Source organism: Leuciscus leuciscus, assembly GCF_965113295.1.
Source record: "Leuciscus leuciscus genome assembly, chromosome: 4".
NCBI lineage: Eukaryota > Metazoa > Chordata > Actinopteri > Cypriniformes > Leuciscidae > Leuciscus > Leuciscus leuciscus.
This window is the reverse complement of record NC_138728.1, coordinates 27,335,050-27,353,578: the sequence shown is the minus strand read 5'-3', so window position 1 is coordinate 27,353,578 and position 18,529 is coordinate 27,335,050. Positions and strand designations below refer to the sequence as shown.

Genomic DNA, 18,529 nt, shown 5'->3' with positions numbered 1-18,529 from the left:
ATTCATGCTTTTCACTTTTCATATAATCAACATTAAATAAAAAAATAAAAAAAAAAATATATTTTTTTTTAAACATGAATATGAAACTAAATCGTTTTTTAATGACTGGGCTACAACCAATGTTGTTTTCGTTTATGCTTTTTTGCTTTTTTTATGACGATAACGCGACGATGACTAGCTAAAAATGTCTCTAAGGTGACTAAAACATGACGAGACGTTTTCGAGTTTTCGTTGACGAGACGAGACGGAACGAAAATGATTATAAGTCTGACGTTCACAGTGCATGTCATTTCTGCCTATTTTGCGTGAAATCTGTCTGTTTTGAGCTAAAAAAGTATCAGCAATGCTGCCGCTTCTTATCCTTGTTTTGGGTAGGGCGCCGCTAAGGGGGGGAAAGTTAGGACGATTCTAAGGGCCCAGGCACTTTTGGGGGCCCCAGAGATCGATTTTATTAATGGAATGGGTGCGGTAGGGGGCCCAACCTCATATTCTTTCATAGGGCCCAAAATTGATGGTGGCGCCCCACCACCCGGCTGCCGCCATGCCGCGCACCAGATTCCACACAAGAACAACACACCTGCGGCTGCGGCTAGTCACTCGCCACACATCTTCGATATGAGGCGCCGGACTGGACAAAAGCGAAACGAACTGCGCGAGCGAGCGACAGTGCGCAAGAGAGACCGAGTGTACGCGAGAGAGACCGAGTGTGTCTGCGCGCGAGAGAGACCGAGTGTGTCCGCGCATTAGTTTAGTAGGCTAATTGGTACAAAGTAATATATAATTATTATATAACTTAGATTATAACATCAATTATAACATAAATTATTATTTAACTAATTATATAATAAAGCCACAATTGCCAAAGTAAGAATGTTTTTATACCTGGGTTTTTTGGAGTAAAACAGTGATTCCACTGTTACCACTTTATCTGTGTGTAATGTTGTAGAAGCTCAAATTGAATTGAGTTACAACACTTGAATTGCAACACTTGTTACAACCTGTCAAACCTAAGCCCATTTCCAATACTTTTTAACCTAAATCAATTTGTTAAAGACTACTTTTTTTTTGGGGACTAAAACTTGACTAAAACTATAGAGTTTATAAGTGACTAAAATGTGACTAAAACTAAAAAGCATTTTCGTCCAAAAGACTAAGACTAAAACTAAAAGGGCTGCCAAAAACAACACTGGCTACAACACATAGCCTAGGCCTATTAGCCTACCTACAGTACAGAGAAATGTAATGTCGGATTGTCTTACCGGTGAGCATGTGGGGGGAGAGATACGATTTTCGATCAATCATCGAATATTATTTTGCTTGATATGCCAATTCTTAATATTTGGTGTTTTAAATGCCTGTTTGAGATCTCTGTGAAAGTTTTAAAGCAGTCTTGCAGTGCCACTTGCAGAGCGGTCACGTCCGTAACATTTCTTCCTCATAAATGTGAACACGAAAAATAAAATAAAATGAATATATTATGTTCTGTTGAGAGCCAACCCCGGTCGGTAGTATTACTTTTGGTTTGCGCCAGTGCTTTAAGTGGGCCATTACGCGCCGGTACTCAGTACCGCCACTTCCAAATATAGCTCTTGAGCGTACCGCCACCTCTCCGTGCGCCCAGAACGTGCTTTTAGCGTACCGGTACGCTCATTTGCACACCTGTTTTAATCCTTTGGCTGCGCTGACGCTTTTCAGAGCGCCCTTCACAATGCACGCTTCCTAATTCGTCCCACCAAGAGCAGAGACTATTACCCATACACCCTTGAGTTTTACAAGTGAAAAGCGCATACGTCGCTTTTGCCGCTGTCAGTGTCAACAACTCAACGTGGTTCGGAGAGGGTGTGTGAAACGCGCAACCATAGCTGCTCGGTTAAAATACAAATACAATGAACGCTTAATATGCTCTCCTGGCTTCAGACTCTGAGTCTGAGTAGTAAAAGAAAATGATTTGTACAGTATTTCTCATTTTTCATTTGGTGTAGGCTACTGTGTATTTTGCTGAATCTGCTTTTGTATATTTTTCAAGGGTAAAGAAATGAACCATCTTCAAGACTCATGTTTATGTTCTACTCTTCTATGGTTATTATGTTATTATGTTTTATAATTTATTTTATGTACATTTTGTTCAACATTTTTTCAATACCCTTTTGCACATTTTATTTATGTTCAGTAGCTCTTTCTACAGTAGCTCTTTCTAAGGGTATTTTTTTCAAAACCCTTTTGCACATTTTATTTATGTTCAGTAGCTCTTTCTACTGTAGCTCTTTCTAAGGGTATTTTTTCAATACACTTTTGCACATTTTATTTATGTTCAGTAGCTCTTTCTAGCTCAAGCAAATCCACAAACTAATAAAATGATTTATTATTTTTTATAAGGTCGTCTGTTGACTGCTGTATATAAAACCCCTTCAATATAGTTGTTGTTACCCCTGGGGAGGAGGGGAGTCAGCAAAAAAAAAAAAAATTAAAAATAATAATAATAATAATAATAGAGTACCGGCACCTCTTTTGGGCCACTTAAAGCACTGGTTTGCACAGTGTAATTCATCGAATTACTTGGGTCGGTCCTAAATTGACAGGGTTACGGCAAACAATAATATTTTTAAGGATGGCCTTATTAAGGTGTAGGCTACTTTTATTAATGATAGCCTATTGATAATTTAACCTATGTTTCTTATTGAATGTTTGCCACAGTGCTCACAATTGTTGTTATCTGTTCTTCACGTCCAATATACAGTTTACAGTCCAGTTTTCACAAGAATATAATGGGGTACTTTTAATAATGATATCGCTTATTGATGTACCTTATATTCCTTGAAAAATGTTTATCACAGTGCTCAGGATTGTTATTTTTTGGACCAAATAGTTAAAATTGTTAAGCAAGAAGCCATTGACTTCATTGAGTGGTATACATTTTGGGATTGTATGTTGCAATGAGGCCACTGTCACCAATGTCAGATTAGTGTCACCACCGTCAGAGGGAGATTTATTTGTTTTAAATTAATATGCTTACAATGTTTCTTCAGTGCTGTTGAGTTATTAAAGTAATAGTCTCTTTTAATACAAAAATATGTTTGTTAAATAAAAAAATACTTTTTCTATTTAGGCTTAAAGTAAACATTGTATGATGTTAGATCTTTTAAAGGAGTACACGTGAAACAGAATAAAAAATGAACAAACGTGAATATTCAACATTTAACAGCATATATGTGTACTAAGAATGGCAGATAATGATTTAAAAACTCTAAATACATATTAAACCAAATAAATAAAAAATAATCTGTATCGTGTCTGACGGTGTTGACAAAAACAAAGTAATAACTGGAAAAATGCCTATTTTATGAAAAAAATACAAAATGAGGAGGTTTCACTGGTACATTGCTGAACAGCCAAGACCTTGGTCTATAATGATATACCTTCAGATTTTGTAATTTAACTAACTTTTTATTTTCAAAATTAATACCAGAATCACTGATTCTTGATATTTTTTTCGATAGGGCACACATGCGCTGAATACCTCTTAAGTAAATTAACCCTGAAACAAACCGCTTAACTGCTTGTCGCATAACCTGCTTTCTGAAAAACCCTCCTGGACTTTTATTTTGGTGTGGTCGTGTGACGTCATAAACATGCGCTGCGCTCCTGAGTCTGTTGTGATTCGGAATGAAAGGTTTGTGTTTTTTAAACGTTTGTGATTTGGGGAATATTTGGTGTTTAAATGGGAATGATTGTTTAATCAATGTATAGCATTTACAATGAATAAATAATGAACGCAACATGTATGAATGTTATTTTTGGTGAGTATAAAACCGCATCCACGCATGAGTTGCAGAAGGGGTACGTCTCATGTCGCTCCCTATCTCCCTATATCATGAAATCAAATAAAGTATATCGTAAACTGAAATTCGGTCTCTGACAAGTAGTGATTGGAGATTCAAAGCTTTGGAACTGTTTCAAAACAAGTAACGTTTGACAACCTTTACAAACGAACTGATTTTTCCTCCCTTAATATTAAATAGCCTATTATCTACACATTTTTAAATACCAAATATATCATAAATACTAAATATGAAGACTATGTAAACAGCTAAATGAATTTTACGGAATGAATATGTTTAGATACAATCTCCAATCGAGTCTACCAAAATTAATTTGTAATATATTAGGTTTAGGGATGCACCGAAATGAAAATTCTTGGCCGAAACCGAAAACCGAAAAAGAGGAAACTAAGGCCGAAAACCGAAACGCCGAAATAAATTATGCCAATTATTAGTACCATTGCATTTATGGCTATGACTGTGTACTAACTTTACTATAATCAAGGCATTGCATAAATTAATATTAAAGTTTCAAAGAATAAATCAATTAAAATTGTATGCAAATATTTATTTAGCACATTGCAAAGTATAAAATTAAATGTTTAACTTGACCCCACTCGTGTTTATGTTCTCTCATAAAAACAAAGTGCATTTAGGTCAATACTGCCATAGCCCATAATAATATCTGCAGCTATATGCTCATGGACGTGAGTTGCAAAAACCATAAACGGCTAAGGTAAACACACACACCTCTGATAAATGACGGCTGCTCTGCACACACACGCAAGGTCTCTCGCTCCTTCTCTCTGCCGCGCGCGCGCTCATGCTCGCTCGCGATTCCGGGAGATTTAAACTAATTTGCGGGCATCAGGGAGCCGCTATCAATACGCGGGAGACTCCCGGAACTTCCGGAAGACTTGGGACGTCTGTGTTTTAAAAATCGCTGTCCGTGGGTCACTCTCAGATATATTGAAATACGTCCACACCGCAGATATGTTGCTTCAGACAAGCACGTGCAGGTCGCGGTATCTGCTGTTTGCGTCATCACAACATTTCGGCCGTATTGTTTCGGTGATAAAAGTCTTTCGGCCGAAAACCGAAAATGCATTTTTGGGCCATTTTCGGCCGAAAATTTTCGGTGGCCGAATATTCGGTGCATCCCTAGTTTGATCGAGACATTTAGCGACTGACTGACTCCCTCACCAGTACACCAACTACTGAACTAGGGAGCTAATTGAGACGTACCCATAAAATAAGTTGGGATTTTTTATTTATAATTTAATTTTTTAATTATTATTCACATCTTAAACAAAGTGTCTAAACACACAGAAAAAAATCCTGGTGATGCAACTGAAATCCATGTGACTTACGATTATAAAGATGGCGTTTATTAAAGAGGAGAGTGAAGACATGAAGATTGAAGAAACATTCAGAGTGAAAGAGGAAGATACTGAGGAACAAACAGGTTGGTTTTATTCTCAAAGCTGAACTCTGTCATTTGATCCTTATTAAAATGTTGACCTCAAAAGCGCTCTCCGCATCAAATCAGTAGCTGTGTCCCAATTCAGGGTCTGCATCCTTCAAAGGTCGCATTTGAAGGCTGATTGTGTCACACCAGCGTGACTAAGGGTCCTTCGAATGCGGCCTACCGTCCTTCTTTCCCCGGGCTGTGAAGGATAGAATGAGTGGGTCCTTCGCAGCCCAGCCTATCCCGCGCCGGTGATGACAGTATTTTTTATTTTCGAAGAAAATTGAGGGTGAGTTCTTCTGTGGCGGCCGAAGAATACTTGTATAAAATGTAAGTATTGTTTACATTTACTCAAATAGCGAATAGCTAGCGAAACAAGGGCCACGGGTCTGTCTTTCGTAAAAACATGAAATTTGCTGGACTTTCGGGCACTTGTAAATAAATATCACCATACTCTGAAGACTGCTATGGGTTGAGTCATCTTTTTTTTTTTTATTCAGAGTATGGTGGTATTTATTTAAAAGTGCCCGAAAGTCCAAAAATCCCGCAGTAAAAAAGAAATAATAATGATATATATATACACACACACATAAAAAAAAAAAATTAACTAGACGAATATGTACACAAACTCACAAGTATCCGCAATATACAATATAGACTCCGCAGTTGCACGTTGGTTCGACTTGGTAAACAAGTCCTGTTCTGGAGTCTGGCTGCTGCTTTTAAAGGCCAGACTCCGCCCCTTTTCTCGGGCACCACCATTAATAGGTACAATTGTCATAAGGTGATATCTTCCACTTTCAGATTGACATATACCTCCACCTTGTAACAAAACAAACTTTATACAAACTAATTTCAGTAAACATAATAACATACTAAACAAGACAACCATAGCTCAAATTATTGTCTTTTAACCTAAAACTTGGGTACCCCACATATAGACACAACATGGTTTCTCCGGGTTTTGGTCCACTCGCCGGCGCGGCATAGTCCGATGACGTCATAACCGCTCGCCCTACCTGAGCTCGAGTTTGCCCGTGTTGTGCAAGGGGGGTAATCCAGCACCCGGAAAGCGTACCTTCCCTGGGGGCCGCCATTGGTTAGCAAGCCGTCACCTGCTGTTAGCATAACATTAACTCCCATTTCATTTTGGTGTCACTTTGACAGCGAATAACTTTACATCTGAGGCGTTTAAAGACTCTATTTATCCATTGTTTATTTCTAAAGAAACACGACAATGTATAAAAGGCTCCATTACCTTGTATCTTACGTTATGGCCCCGTAGAAGCAGTTTTTGTAAAAATAGGCTAACGATTGCGTCATAACCACGCGACTCTCTGTCGCACAGTAGAGAAATTACAGTATAGACAGGAGGAGAAAGTCCGATAAAGTCAAGGGAGAAGCCCATAGAGAGTCATAAAGTTGCTCCTGCTTCTAGCTCATGGACAGCTCCTACTCACGCTCTCCGTCTCTGCAAGATTCGGAAGGGAATGATTCAGATTTCTCTTTGCACAGCTACTAGAAGACTTATAACTGTCAGACAGGCTGCTCACATCACATCTACGTCATCAAGCTCAGTTTGAGGCTGCGCAGTACGCTCAGCCATCAGGAAGTGAGTGCTTCTAATTGAATTCACTTTTCTCCGTTGAAATCTATGGGGTCGCTGTGTCCATTGACCATTTCTTATACTGTCTATGGTGTGCCGAATTTCAACTCCCTGCCAGAATCTCACTCCCCTTCGTGTGCACACGCATGACGTCACTTCACTAGCCGCGGCGGTCTTTTTTTATGTTCTTCGCCGGTAATTTCCACACGTGTAATTCCTGTCAGGAACTCTGGATTAAGTTTTTTTTTTATTTTAATTTTTTTTTTATTTTTTATTAATGGTTGTTTTGCCCTGCTTTATTTTGTACTTTTGCCAATGCCATTTTTTTTCACTTTGGGTTCACTAATTTCCATGTCAGTCTCTCTGTTCCCTCCACACATTTAAATGTAGGTTACCTATAGACACAGTAGTTTGTTTGTGTGTGTGAATTAAATAGGGTAAGTGTACCCATTAAGCCTACCACAATCTAAGTTTAGTTTTTTTTTTCATAGATATTGACATGGTTTATAAGAAAAATAATTTGTTAAAATGCAAGATTTATTTTTCATTTGAAAATGTATTAATTAGTTGATGTACATTTTAGAATATAAATTTAAGATAATTTAGGAATAAAGTCAGAAGTCCTGCATGGGCTTAATTGGTACTTTGGCACCATTTAAGCCCCCATGTGTTCCAAATAAGTCCACATCATGAATGATTCACAAAATATAAAGATTTATTGATTTTAAAGAAGTAAAACATCAATATATTTATTCAGTGACTTTCAAAATATTCCAATTCCAATATTCCATTTAAAATATACTAATGGTTGCTATAGTGCTCATCACCTGTACCAATAACATTCAACATGAAAAACATAGGCTACAGTATGCAAAAGCAGAACACTCCATGAACAAAGAATGCAACCATTTGCAATTACTGTTTTGTTACTGAGCTGATTTCATTGATTTAAGTTTCTGTTTGTAGAGTTTCTCTACTTCATTGTGGTTTGTCAGGTAAAAAGGGCCAGCACACTCCAGGTTCGCCCTGCAAAGAATAAACATGCGCTCAACATCTTCAATCTCCCGTAAAGGGAGATTGTAAATGTTGCTTGGGCCTCTGTCAAGGAACTTCATGACATATGACGTCTCTCCATGCAGTGGGGAGGATTCATTCAGGGCTCACGCTACATAATAGGCTCCAGGCATTAAAATTAGATATAATAAGAGTCATAATGTATCAGCCTGAATGCTAAGTGTTGTTTTTTCTTTCCTGTTTTCTTTTTGATGTGGCAGTGTGTCACATGCCCATCTTGATGAATGAATTTTTCTCTCATGAATGACCTGTTATCAATTTAAATAGCTCAGTTCTCCACTATTTTTATTTTTATTATTTTTTCATCTAATGTTCATTGATCATTTTCCCCATTGAAGACTTGTTTAAAAGGTTGGATTAAAAACTATAGTGATTTTGTGTCAGTTTACATGCATATGGTTATATATTGTTAATCCGTAAAAGGGACAACGGTTTTACATACCGTATTTGCTTCGTTTTTTTCTTTTTGAAGAAACGTTTTTTTTTTAAACAACCATTAATAAACAGAGAGAGAGAGAGAGAGAGAGAGAGAGAGAGAAAAACACTTAATCCAGAGTTCCTGACAGGAATTACAAGTGTGGAAACTACCGGCAAAGAACATTAAAAAAAGACTGCCGCGGCTAGTGAAGTGACGTCATGCGCGTGCATGCAAAGGGTAGTCAGATTCTGGCAGTGAGTCAAAATTCGGCACAACACATGTGCAGCTCCCAGCAACCCGGTTACGCCAACATATAACACACAAAACAAACAAATAATGAGAATCCGTTCTATGCCCGGAAGGAATAACAGAAGGGAAGTATGGAATGTGGATGAATGACTAAGTGCTATCGGGATCGTGTGTGCACCCGCTTCACTAATAGCGGCATCAACAGGTGAGAAAAGTGTGTGTGTGTGATTATGTGTGCCGGTCCTGCCGCTTGCAGCGCAGCGGTGAAGAAGGTCACTTCTTCACAAACGTTTTATACATCATTTTTTAAAGGGGTCATATAATGGTACATGCACTTTTACAAGTTGATTGTACTGAAATGTGTGTTGGCAGTGCCTGTACACAACCATCATATAATGATACAAATCCATCCAGTGGTCTTTTTTTAATCTTCTTATGTTTTCCCCTGTCTCAAATCGAGCCTTCTGACCGTGTGACGTCACACGGTCGGATGCCCCTCCCACGATTGTTGATTGACAGCAGCGTTTCAACACAGACCCGCCCTCGCTCGTGAATGAGCTGTCATCATAGTCCGCCATTGTTGATACGCTGGAGCAGAATTGCGTCTAAGCGATTGTGGTGTTCTGTTTTTGGGTGTAATAACGAACACAGCAGTCATTTTGATGTTCCTAAATCCGAACCGCTGAAGACGCAGTGGCTAAGTTTTGTTTTCGAAGGGAATATTCCCCACGATCAACGTCAATGCTTTCATGTTTGCGCAAATCATTTTACACCAGACTGCTTTATAAACGAGGGTCAGTATAAAGCTGGTTTTGCTAAGAAGCTGCTCCTGAAAAAAGGATCGGTACTATTAGTGTTCCTGCTGCACCTCCAGAAGAAGTGAGTGTAACGTGTTATTAACCTTTATATTAATCTTTGCAAATCGCTTGCACGCTTCACGATGAATGCGGCTAAAGTTTACACTCAGGGTACATTACGGCATGTTTTCTATGTACAAAGTTCTCAATATAATTCATAATCCCAAGTTTACAATGAACAACGCGAACAACGTTATGGTTATTGTGTTATTACAAACTGTACGCACAGAACAGAGGGGCGGGGTGAGCAAAGCTCATTATCATTTAAAGACATGCACTTAAATGGCGTGCTGAAAACAGCTAAAATGATTGTTTTCTTACAATACTAATGAGAATTTTTAATCAAAGTGTATTACAAACTTTTCATTTAGACCCTAAATAATCATAATAACTTGTACAAAAATGGCATTATATGACCCCTTTAAATATTTTTTTGTATGTGTGTTTATTTTTGTAATGCAAGTTCAATTTGTAAATTAAATCAAATATTATTCTGTACATTCATTTTTGACATCAATTAATTTGTAAATGAAACAAAAATTGTTCTATACATTTTTACTTGCAGTACATTTTACAACTATTTGCACTGTCCACTGCGTTGTCTACCAACAGATTTGTCGACGGCAAAAGTCGACGGCTGCCATGTCGCTAAGATGTTTTCAGAAAGAGGAAAGAATAAATTAAATGAATTCACATCTTCAAAAAGCAAACCATAAAATATTAACATAAAAGCAAAACAGGACCGACTTTGCCTATTCCTGATCTAGAAGACGTGTAGTGTTATATTATATACTGTTCTTTTTTTTATTTTGATTATTATATCTAATTTCCAAAATCTAATATTCATCTGTAAAAAGTCAGTTTTTCCTAGAAGTACAACATTTGCTGTACTTAGTTACTCTCTACTTAAATAGAGAGTAAATGTATTTTGTTACATTCCACCACTGGTTATTTGGAAAAACTCCCAGGAGTTGTTCAATGGGAGGTCTGTTCTTGTCGCCTAGCAACTGTGACAGCTGCCTTACTGGACTTTTTAAAGTTATATTCAACTGCCTAAAACAAAACAGGTTTGAAAACCGATCTAAAAAATGTCACCTTGGTCCATTTATGTACATAATAAAGAGAAGAACTATATAAAATCGCATGCTGGTAACATAAGTCAACATTTGATCCTTGATTGTATTTTTTAATTTGTATCATTACATACAATAGATTATTCGAGTAAATTGAAACCCAATACCTACATTTAAAAGTGCAATTTGGCAATTACTTAAAAAAAAAAATCCTCACGGGTGTGCAATGAATCGTGGGGTAGGCAAGGCCGTGAAGGATCCATCTGTTGTATCCTTAAAAGGATATTTCACCGCTGGAAAGATGAATGTGTATTTAAATTGGGTCATTTATGTAGTAGAAATGTGAAATTATTTTAGAATTTCTGTTAGAATAAAAATAGAATTTTTGGCTCATGTGGATGAAAGACAACAACTCCCAGAATGCACTTGCTTCGCTGCCCTATGAGGCCACTCCCAAGCCACGCCTACCGGTTACAGAGGGCAGTATCGGAAGAAATTAAGATCAGTATCAGTATACAGAGGGCAGTATCGTAAGATCCAACTAGGCTACTAGTTGACTCGAAACTGCAAAGACGCCGTTTAATCGAGAGATCCCCCTATGGGCGGGTTGAAAACATGCAGAACGAGCTCCTACTACTGGCTGTAGTCTCTAGCCTCTGGCCAAAAAGCCTCCGATGACGCAAAATGACGATTTTTGTGTCATCTGAGTTTTTTATCCAGACACACAATACAGAAATCTCTCGTCTCAGGGGGACATGAGGGAGGGAAGCACGGTCATTCAAAAATACTACCGGTTTCTACTGATACAAAGCTTAATGTTAATCGGTGAAGTGTCCCTTTAATTTCACGGGAAACGAAGGACGCGTTTGTTGGCCTCATTTGAAGGACCCTTTGAATTGGGACAAACTTCGTTGTGACGCAAACAGCTATACCATCCACTGTAACAAGTCTCAGTGCTTCCTTGAAAGGACACGGCCTTCGAAGGATGCAGCCCTTGAATTGGGACACAGCTAGGGTCTTGTAAACACAACTTTATTTACTGGGAGGAATTCCAGAAAGCAGGGTAAACTTATCACATAACTTTAAGCTAACACAAAATGTTCTTATTTGGGGTAATCAGTTCCAAAAATGTGGCCAGGAGTAACTTCAGTGGAAATGGATGCTTAGAAATGCACCATGATTATTTTTTCAGTTAAAACAGCTCACGCATGCATTTTAGTCTGGGACTAGGTTTAAGCCTTGTTTGTGAAACCGGGGGAATACTTCTGAAGTAAATTCTGGAGCAAGTTAATGTTCAGTTTTTGGAAACAACTACTTAAAAGTGATCACACAGATACAGAAACACACACATACGTATATATACATATACATACATGTGTATATGGGATATATATATATATATATATATATATATATATATATATATATATATATATATATATATATATATATATAACCGATCCCATATATCCCGATCCCAACCAGATATATATATATATATATATATACACACACACACACACACACACACACACTCACACTTTATGTAAAACCAATACAAAAAAAGGTATTCAGTCAAGAGCAGTGTGTGTTTTTATAGATTTTTTAGAAGGACACAGACAGCAGCAGGTATATTAGGCTGCTTACACTTTCAAATCTAATGCACAGGTCCAGTGTATTCTAGGGATGCACTGAAATGAAAATTGTGGGCATGAAATTTCATGTCAGCACATTATTTGAGCAGACTTTGCTTTTCCAGTGAGCGTGAGCGGTACATGAGTGGAGCGTTTGGGCCATAAGCAACTGTGCGGAGTGCACACACGGAGCAGAACATTGAGCAGATGGGTGCCGATACAGATTTACATGCTCGGCCAGAGTCGCTTCAAAGTTGTGCATCTTCGGATGCGGAGCCGCTCGCAAAGTTACAATAAAATGCTGCGCGAGAGTGAAACCTGAGTGCTGAACACAGAGGGGCGGGGTAGCATATATTTTTTTAAGCCTTTTTTCTCCTTCGGACAAAAATCGAAAATGCCATTTTCAGCTGATCATTTTAGGCCTTGTAGGGGTGTGACAAGATCTCGTGCCATAAGATTCCGCAATATTAAAATGTGACGAGATTTCTCATTGAGGTGAAAAGCTGTCCCGTGATATCGCCATTACGGAGTGTGAGGGTGAGATTAGCATAGACTTGATTACATTACCGCCTCTATTTTTTATAGAAATGAAAAACATTTAATTCAGTTGGATAACAGTCGCTTCATTTGTAAACTATTGTAAACGTCTGCTCTCATCCAGCACGACCTGGAGAGTCGCACACAGTGCAGCAGGAATCACAGTTCACTGATCACGTGAAGGGAGTAAGGCGAGATGACTGACAAGACCATGCGGAGGATTCGTTGCGCAACAGAGCCTAAGTATCTGATAAAGGTCTTATCTTGTAGAATGCGCGCTCAGCACTGCTGCTCCCTATACACAGAGAATGTGTGATTGGAAATTTAAAGTGAAACGCAAGCTCCCTGATGCGCGCAAATTAGACTACATACAATAGCCTGTCTCCCAATATCAAACCTATCTTAGGGTACGTTTACACAACAAAGATATGCTTAAAACGGAGAAGTTTTTCCTTTCAGTTTTCCATGTACAGATTACACTATTGTCAAAGCGATCCCCATTCACATGGATCCGCGAAAACGACTAAAAACACTGTATTCTGCTGCCAGGCCACTAGATGGCGATGAAACACTATAGACTGAACAAGTAGTACGCATGTGCGTGACGTCATCATCCTCAGAGATTCACGTTTTTTGTTGTTTACACAGAGACCGTTTTCCAAAACTTGAACATTGAAACCCGTTTTCAAAAGTTTGGGTTTTCAGGTGTTGTCACGTAAATGAACGGTCAAAACACATAAAAAGTTTTACGTTTTTAGTTGAAACTGGTGTCGTGTATACAGTCCCTTAGGCTGGGCTGTGTAGTTGTAACCACCTCTTTCGCATATAATTAATTTGGGGTATATCAACATAGCAATCTTTGGTCTTATTAATCTATTACTTGTTCCAGAGAAAAAAAACGATTTGGCTAATGGTTTCAAAACTTTATATTTAGGCTATATTTAACTTGAATCCTGTACTTGAGCAGTGCTTTTGTATGTTTAACTGAATTGTTTGCTTGTGTTTATTTCCTATTGTCTTTTATAATGGCTATTGTTGTTAATTTAAATATTGTTGTTCAATAAATATTTTATATAAATAATATGCCGTATTTGGTATTCGTGATATTTAGTGAAAGTTACATTATTACGCCATTAGATGGCGGCAAAGTCTTTGAGTGAGTCCCTGGTCAGATCAAGGTACTTGTTTTAGCGCTGTCGTGGAAATCCCCTTAACTTTTAAAAGACATTCAAACTGATTTTTTTTGTAATGGAAATAATATTGACATCGACCTGAAGAATGAATGCTATATCAGATTACTAGTTACTAGTTTTAGAATTATTGATGTTTTAGAATTAGTAATGGAGGCTCAACGGAAGGAAGTAGTTCTGCAAAAAAAGAGGGTTTTTAAAGACACTCCCTTGTTGTTTCTTATTTATTTACTCACTTGTCCCATCGAACTGATGTATAAATACAATGTCACACTTATGTGATGCGATTAATTACAATTAAACGATTTTACAGTCCTAGCTTGATTAGTTTAAAAATGCTTACGTTTAGACTGGCAAGGATTTTAAAAATCATGAAAAGGATCAGCTTTCATGGCAGTGCAACTGAACATGAGAGGAACTGGGTTGGAACAATAATCAAAAATGTATGCCGGTTTTCACATGTCTACCGATTCATTGTGTCTACTGGTATATTGCTCCCCTCTTATAATGGAACTGAAATACAGTGAGAAAAGCAGAGGACCTAATAGTGGGCCCCGTGGCTCTCTATACCTGTGTTTAATGAAAAGTCTCTTCAATTACACAAATTTGAACCTACACAATGCTAATGCTTGTCCAAAAATTCCAAGGAACGTTGTGGCCCTTGTTGCTGAAAGATCTAAAAGCATTAGAAGATGCCAAAATTAGATGCCAAAAGCAGGTCGGTTGAAATTTTAATAAGCAAAGTGTATGTGCTAAGATGGGGCATAAATCCTGACTGAAATATCAAATTCTACAAATACTGTTTCCCTGCAAAACTGAACATAGTTGAGAGGAAACCGTTTTTCCTTTATTTTGGATATAAATGGCAGAGCTGAAATCGGTCTATAATTTACCAGTTTCTTCTGGATCAAGCTGTTTTATTTTATTTGTTGTAAGATTTTGGGATGTGTCCTAAAGAAAGTGAAGATTTAATATTAAGAGGTGGTTCTGAGATGAGATTAAAGGAAACCTATCTTTCAAGAGCTTAGTCAGTTTTGGGTCTGGCATACATGTTGTTGGTTTGGATTATTTTAATGTTTTGATGTCTGTTGCTTTGTGCCATTAAACTTAAGTTAACTTGTATTTGCCGTTTTTGCCCTAGACCTGATGCCGCTGAAAGAGGAGTCTCAAGAGCTGAATGAAATGGATGAGAAATATCACTATGAGAAAAATCGTGATTCTGCCAATGGAGAAAAATACACACAGACTGAAAATACTTTCTTACGGAGAAAAGATGAGACAGGAACTAGTAGTTATTTCACCTGCTTTCAATGTGGAAAGAGTTTCACTGAAAAAGGAAACCTTAAAGTCCATATGAGAATTCATACTGGAGAGAGCCCTTACACCTGCCAACAGTGTGGAAAATGTTTTACTCAAAAAGGAACTCTTAAAAGCCACATGAGAATTCACACCGGAGAGATGCCTTTCACCTGCGAACTTTGTGGAAAGAGCTTCATGCGAGAAGTAAACCTTAGAAATCACATGAACATTCACAATGGAGTGAAGCCATTCTCATGTGATCAATGTGAAAAGCGTTTCACACGAAAAGTAGGCCTTAGTAACCACATGAGAGTTCACTCAGAAAATTGTTTTAAATGTCATCAATGTGGAATGAGCTTCCCAGACATGAATCGCTTTAACAGGCATGTGATAATTCACTCTGGAGAGAAGCCTTTCAAATGCCAGCAGTGCGGAAGGGGGTTCAAATATAAGAAAAACCTTAAGACACACATGATAATTCACACTGGAGAGAAGCCTTTCATATGCCATCACTGTGGAAAGAGATTCAGTCATAAAGTAAGCCTTAAGACTCACACAAGACTTCATACTGGAGAGAAGCCTTACACATGCCCTCAATGCAAAAAGAGTTTCACATATAAATCAACCCTTAATGCCCACATGAGAAGCCACACTGGAGAGACCCCTCACACATGCAAACTGTGTGGGAAGAGCTTCTCACAGAAAGGCAATCTTAAGACTCACATGAGAATTCACACTGGAGAGAAGCCATTCATATGTGGTCAGTGTGGAAATGGTTTCAGATGCAAAGTAACCCTTAATTACCACATGAAGATTCATTCAAGAGAGAACTGTTTTATATGTCAGCAGTGTGGAATGACATTCACAGACCGTAAACAACTTAAGGATCATGTAATAACTCATATTGGAGAAAAGCCTTTCATGTGTCATCACTGTGGAAAGAGTTTCACATTTAAAGGAAACCTCAAGACTCACATGAGACTTCACACTGGAGAGAAGCCTTTCACATGCCATCAATGTGAAAAGAGATTCAGGCATAATGTAAGCCTGCAAACTCATGCGAGACTTCACACTGGAGAGAAGCCTTTCGTTTGTCTTGAGTGTGAAAAGAGTTTCACGTATCAACGAGACCTGAAACGTCATTTGCAAACTCATTCTGGAAAGAAATTGCAGTGTGATAGGAGGTTAACAAAAAGGGATCATTTCAAAAGTCACCTTCCCATTCACTCTGGAGGAAGGCGATTTAATTGTGATCAGTGTAATAAAAGATTTATTTTGTTGTCTCACTTACAGATACATCTGAAAAGTCATGCAGATGTGAGACCCTATTTGTGTTCTATGTGTGGAAAGAGTTTTAAATGGCTCAGCAATTTAAAATGGCACCATAAAATACGTGTCTGTGTGAAATCAAGGCTACGTTCACACCTCAGCTGAATGTAACCCAAATCTAATTTTCTGCTAAAAGTTTTATTATAAATTTTTTTGGGATAATTTTTAAATGATCAACTGATGCTCCCACAACGTTCGACCTTGGCATGGTCAGTGATTTGGAGATGGCCAATTTATTTATTTATTTTTCTTCCTTCACCAATAATTTGCCTTGAGGCTTCTTTTCCTTTGGCATGTACATATGAATGCTTGTGACAACAACTGGCAGTTTACCAATCTTTCTCTATATATTCATTACCTCAGAATCACACCACTGGCCCTTTTTGTTGTCCTCTTTGTGTGTAGGTTGAAGAGAGCAAACATACATTTGCATGGTCTCTTTTTTTATTATTATTATATTCATTTATTCCCTACTGTTCAATTTTATTATATTACTCATTATATTCCTTACTCTTGCAATGTTTTGCTGTTGTTATTTAGTCTTTTGGTCTGTTTTGTTTGTTTGGTCTTCATAATTTAGAGATAAGAGGGAGTGAGGTCGTTTCAATTCCCGTCCTTCGGATGAGACGTTAAACCGAGGTCTTGACTCTCTGTGGTCATTAAAAATCCCAGGATGTCCTTCGAAAAAGAGTAGGGGTACCCCGGCATCCTGGCCAAATTTGCCCCTTGGCCTCTGTCCATCATGGCCTCATAATCATAACCCATATACTGATTGGCTTCATCACTGTCTCCTCTCCACCAATAAGCTGATGTGTGGTGGGCGTTCTGGCGCAATATGGCTGCCGTCGCATCATCCAGATGGATGCTACACATTGGTGGTGGTTGAGGAGATTCCCCCCTTCCATATGTGAAGCGCTTTGAGGACCCAGAATAAGCGCTATATAAATGTAACAAATTATTATTAATTATTATTATTTCAGGGTTTTTGCTGTCACAGGATGATGTTGTGAAGCAGTTTGGTATAATACCACAGATGGACAAAGTCTGACTGAGCATTGAGAATGAAAGAACTAGGTTTATTCAATAAAATTTGCTCATTATTACCATTATTTTGTCTCCTGCTTTACTCTTGCCTTGGTCTGTCTACACAACTGGGTTCCTGCGGTTTGAGACTGGGTCTGAAATTTATCATTTTAAACTTCTTTCCATTTCTTTTCCACAGGAAATTAAACATGCAATTATGTCAAATGTCATGTTCAAATGACATCCAAAACTGGTCATGTTCCTCTCTTCCCCGAGTTCTATGTTCCCCAGATTTATATGGCACATAATGAAAATGTGAAAAAGGGCCCTATGTTTCCAGGCTCATGTGTTTCCTATTGTTACGACCCGGCTCAAAGTCTCAATATAAAGAGGACACTTCACAAGATGGGTTTCAAAAAAGAAAATGTTTTGACCCTAGACATTATTTGTTTAACTTTAAATTAACTTATAAGATAATAATATAAAAGAATAATAGAACAACAACTTAATAAACTGTTGGAAATTGTGTTTCTGGAGTCTGGAGATTGTCCTCCCATTTTGTCTGGAAACAAAATGGGAGCACAATCTCAAGAACCCACTCTTCCAACAAAGACAAAACAAAAATGAAAGAAAGTGAGACAAAATCCAGGAGCTTCTTAAATAGGTTGTCACAGGTGCTGCCTGTTTTCATTAGAGCAGTCCCGCCTTCCAAGGAGGATTATCTGTCCTAGAATTCTCACAAAAGCAACTGAAGTTAAAAAAGGGGGGCAGGGCTATTATACCTCTACCCAGAAAACATTAAATAATCTGAATTGTTTTATGTTTTTTTTTTTTTTTTTTTTTTTTTTTTACCAAGCATAACCCCAAACTAGAGGAAAAAGCAAACAAGATAAATCTACAATAAATCAACTTATATGAAAATAAAAAATACCTACTCATAAATGGGATTTAACC

At 37.9% G+C, this 18,529-nt stretch overlaps 1 protein-coding gene across 2 annotated transcripts; it reads left to right on the top strand.

The window, feature by feature from the left end:
- The first annotated feature begins 3,603 nt into the window (after positions 1–3,603).
- LOC309497642 (uncharacterized protein) lies at positions 3,604–17,661 on the top strand. 2 transcript variants are annotated; one of them, XM_082167934.1, is made up of 3 exons: positions 3,604–3,670; positions 5,148–5,283; positions 15,066–17,661. In XM_082167934.1, exons 2-3 carry the CDS (start codon positions 5,199–5,201, stop codon positions 16,655–16,657), a joined length of 1,677 nt encoding a protein of 558 aa, XP_082024060.1. In that variant the 5' UTR covers positions 3,604–3,670; positions 5,148–5,198; the 3' UTR covers positions 16,658–17,661. The 2 variants fall into 2 exon arrangements, with proteins under 2 accessions (XP_082024060.1, XP_082024061.1); XM_082167935.1 differs by having other exon boundaries at positions 3,659–3,797.
- Positions 17,662–18,529: the final 868 nt, after the last annotated feature.

Coding starts and splice junctions, on each gene's coding strand:
- LOC309497642 (XM_082167934.1), top strand. CDS start 5,199: ATGGCGTTTATTAAAGAGGAGAGTGAAGACATGAAGATTGAAGAAACA. Junction 5,284..15,065: donor AGATACTGAGGAACAAACAG/GTTGGTTTTATT, acceptor TTTTTGCCCTAG/ACCTGATGCCGCTGAAAGAG.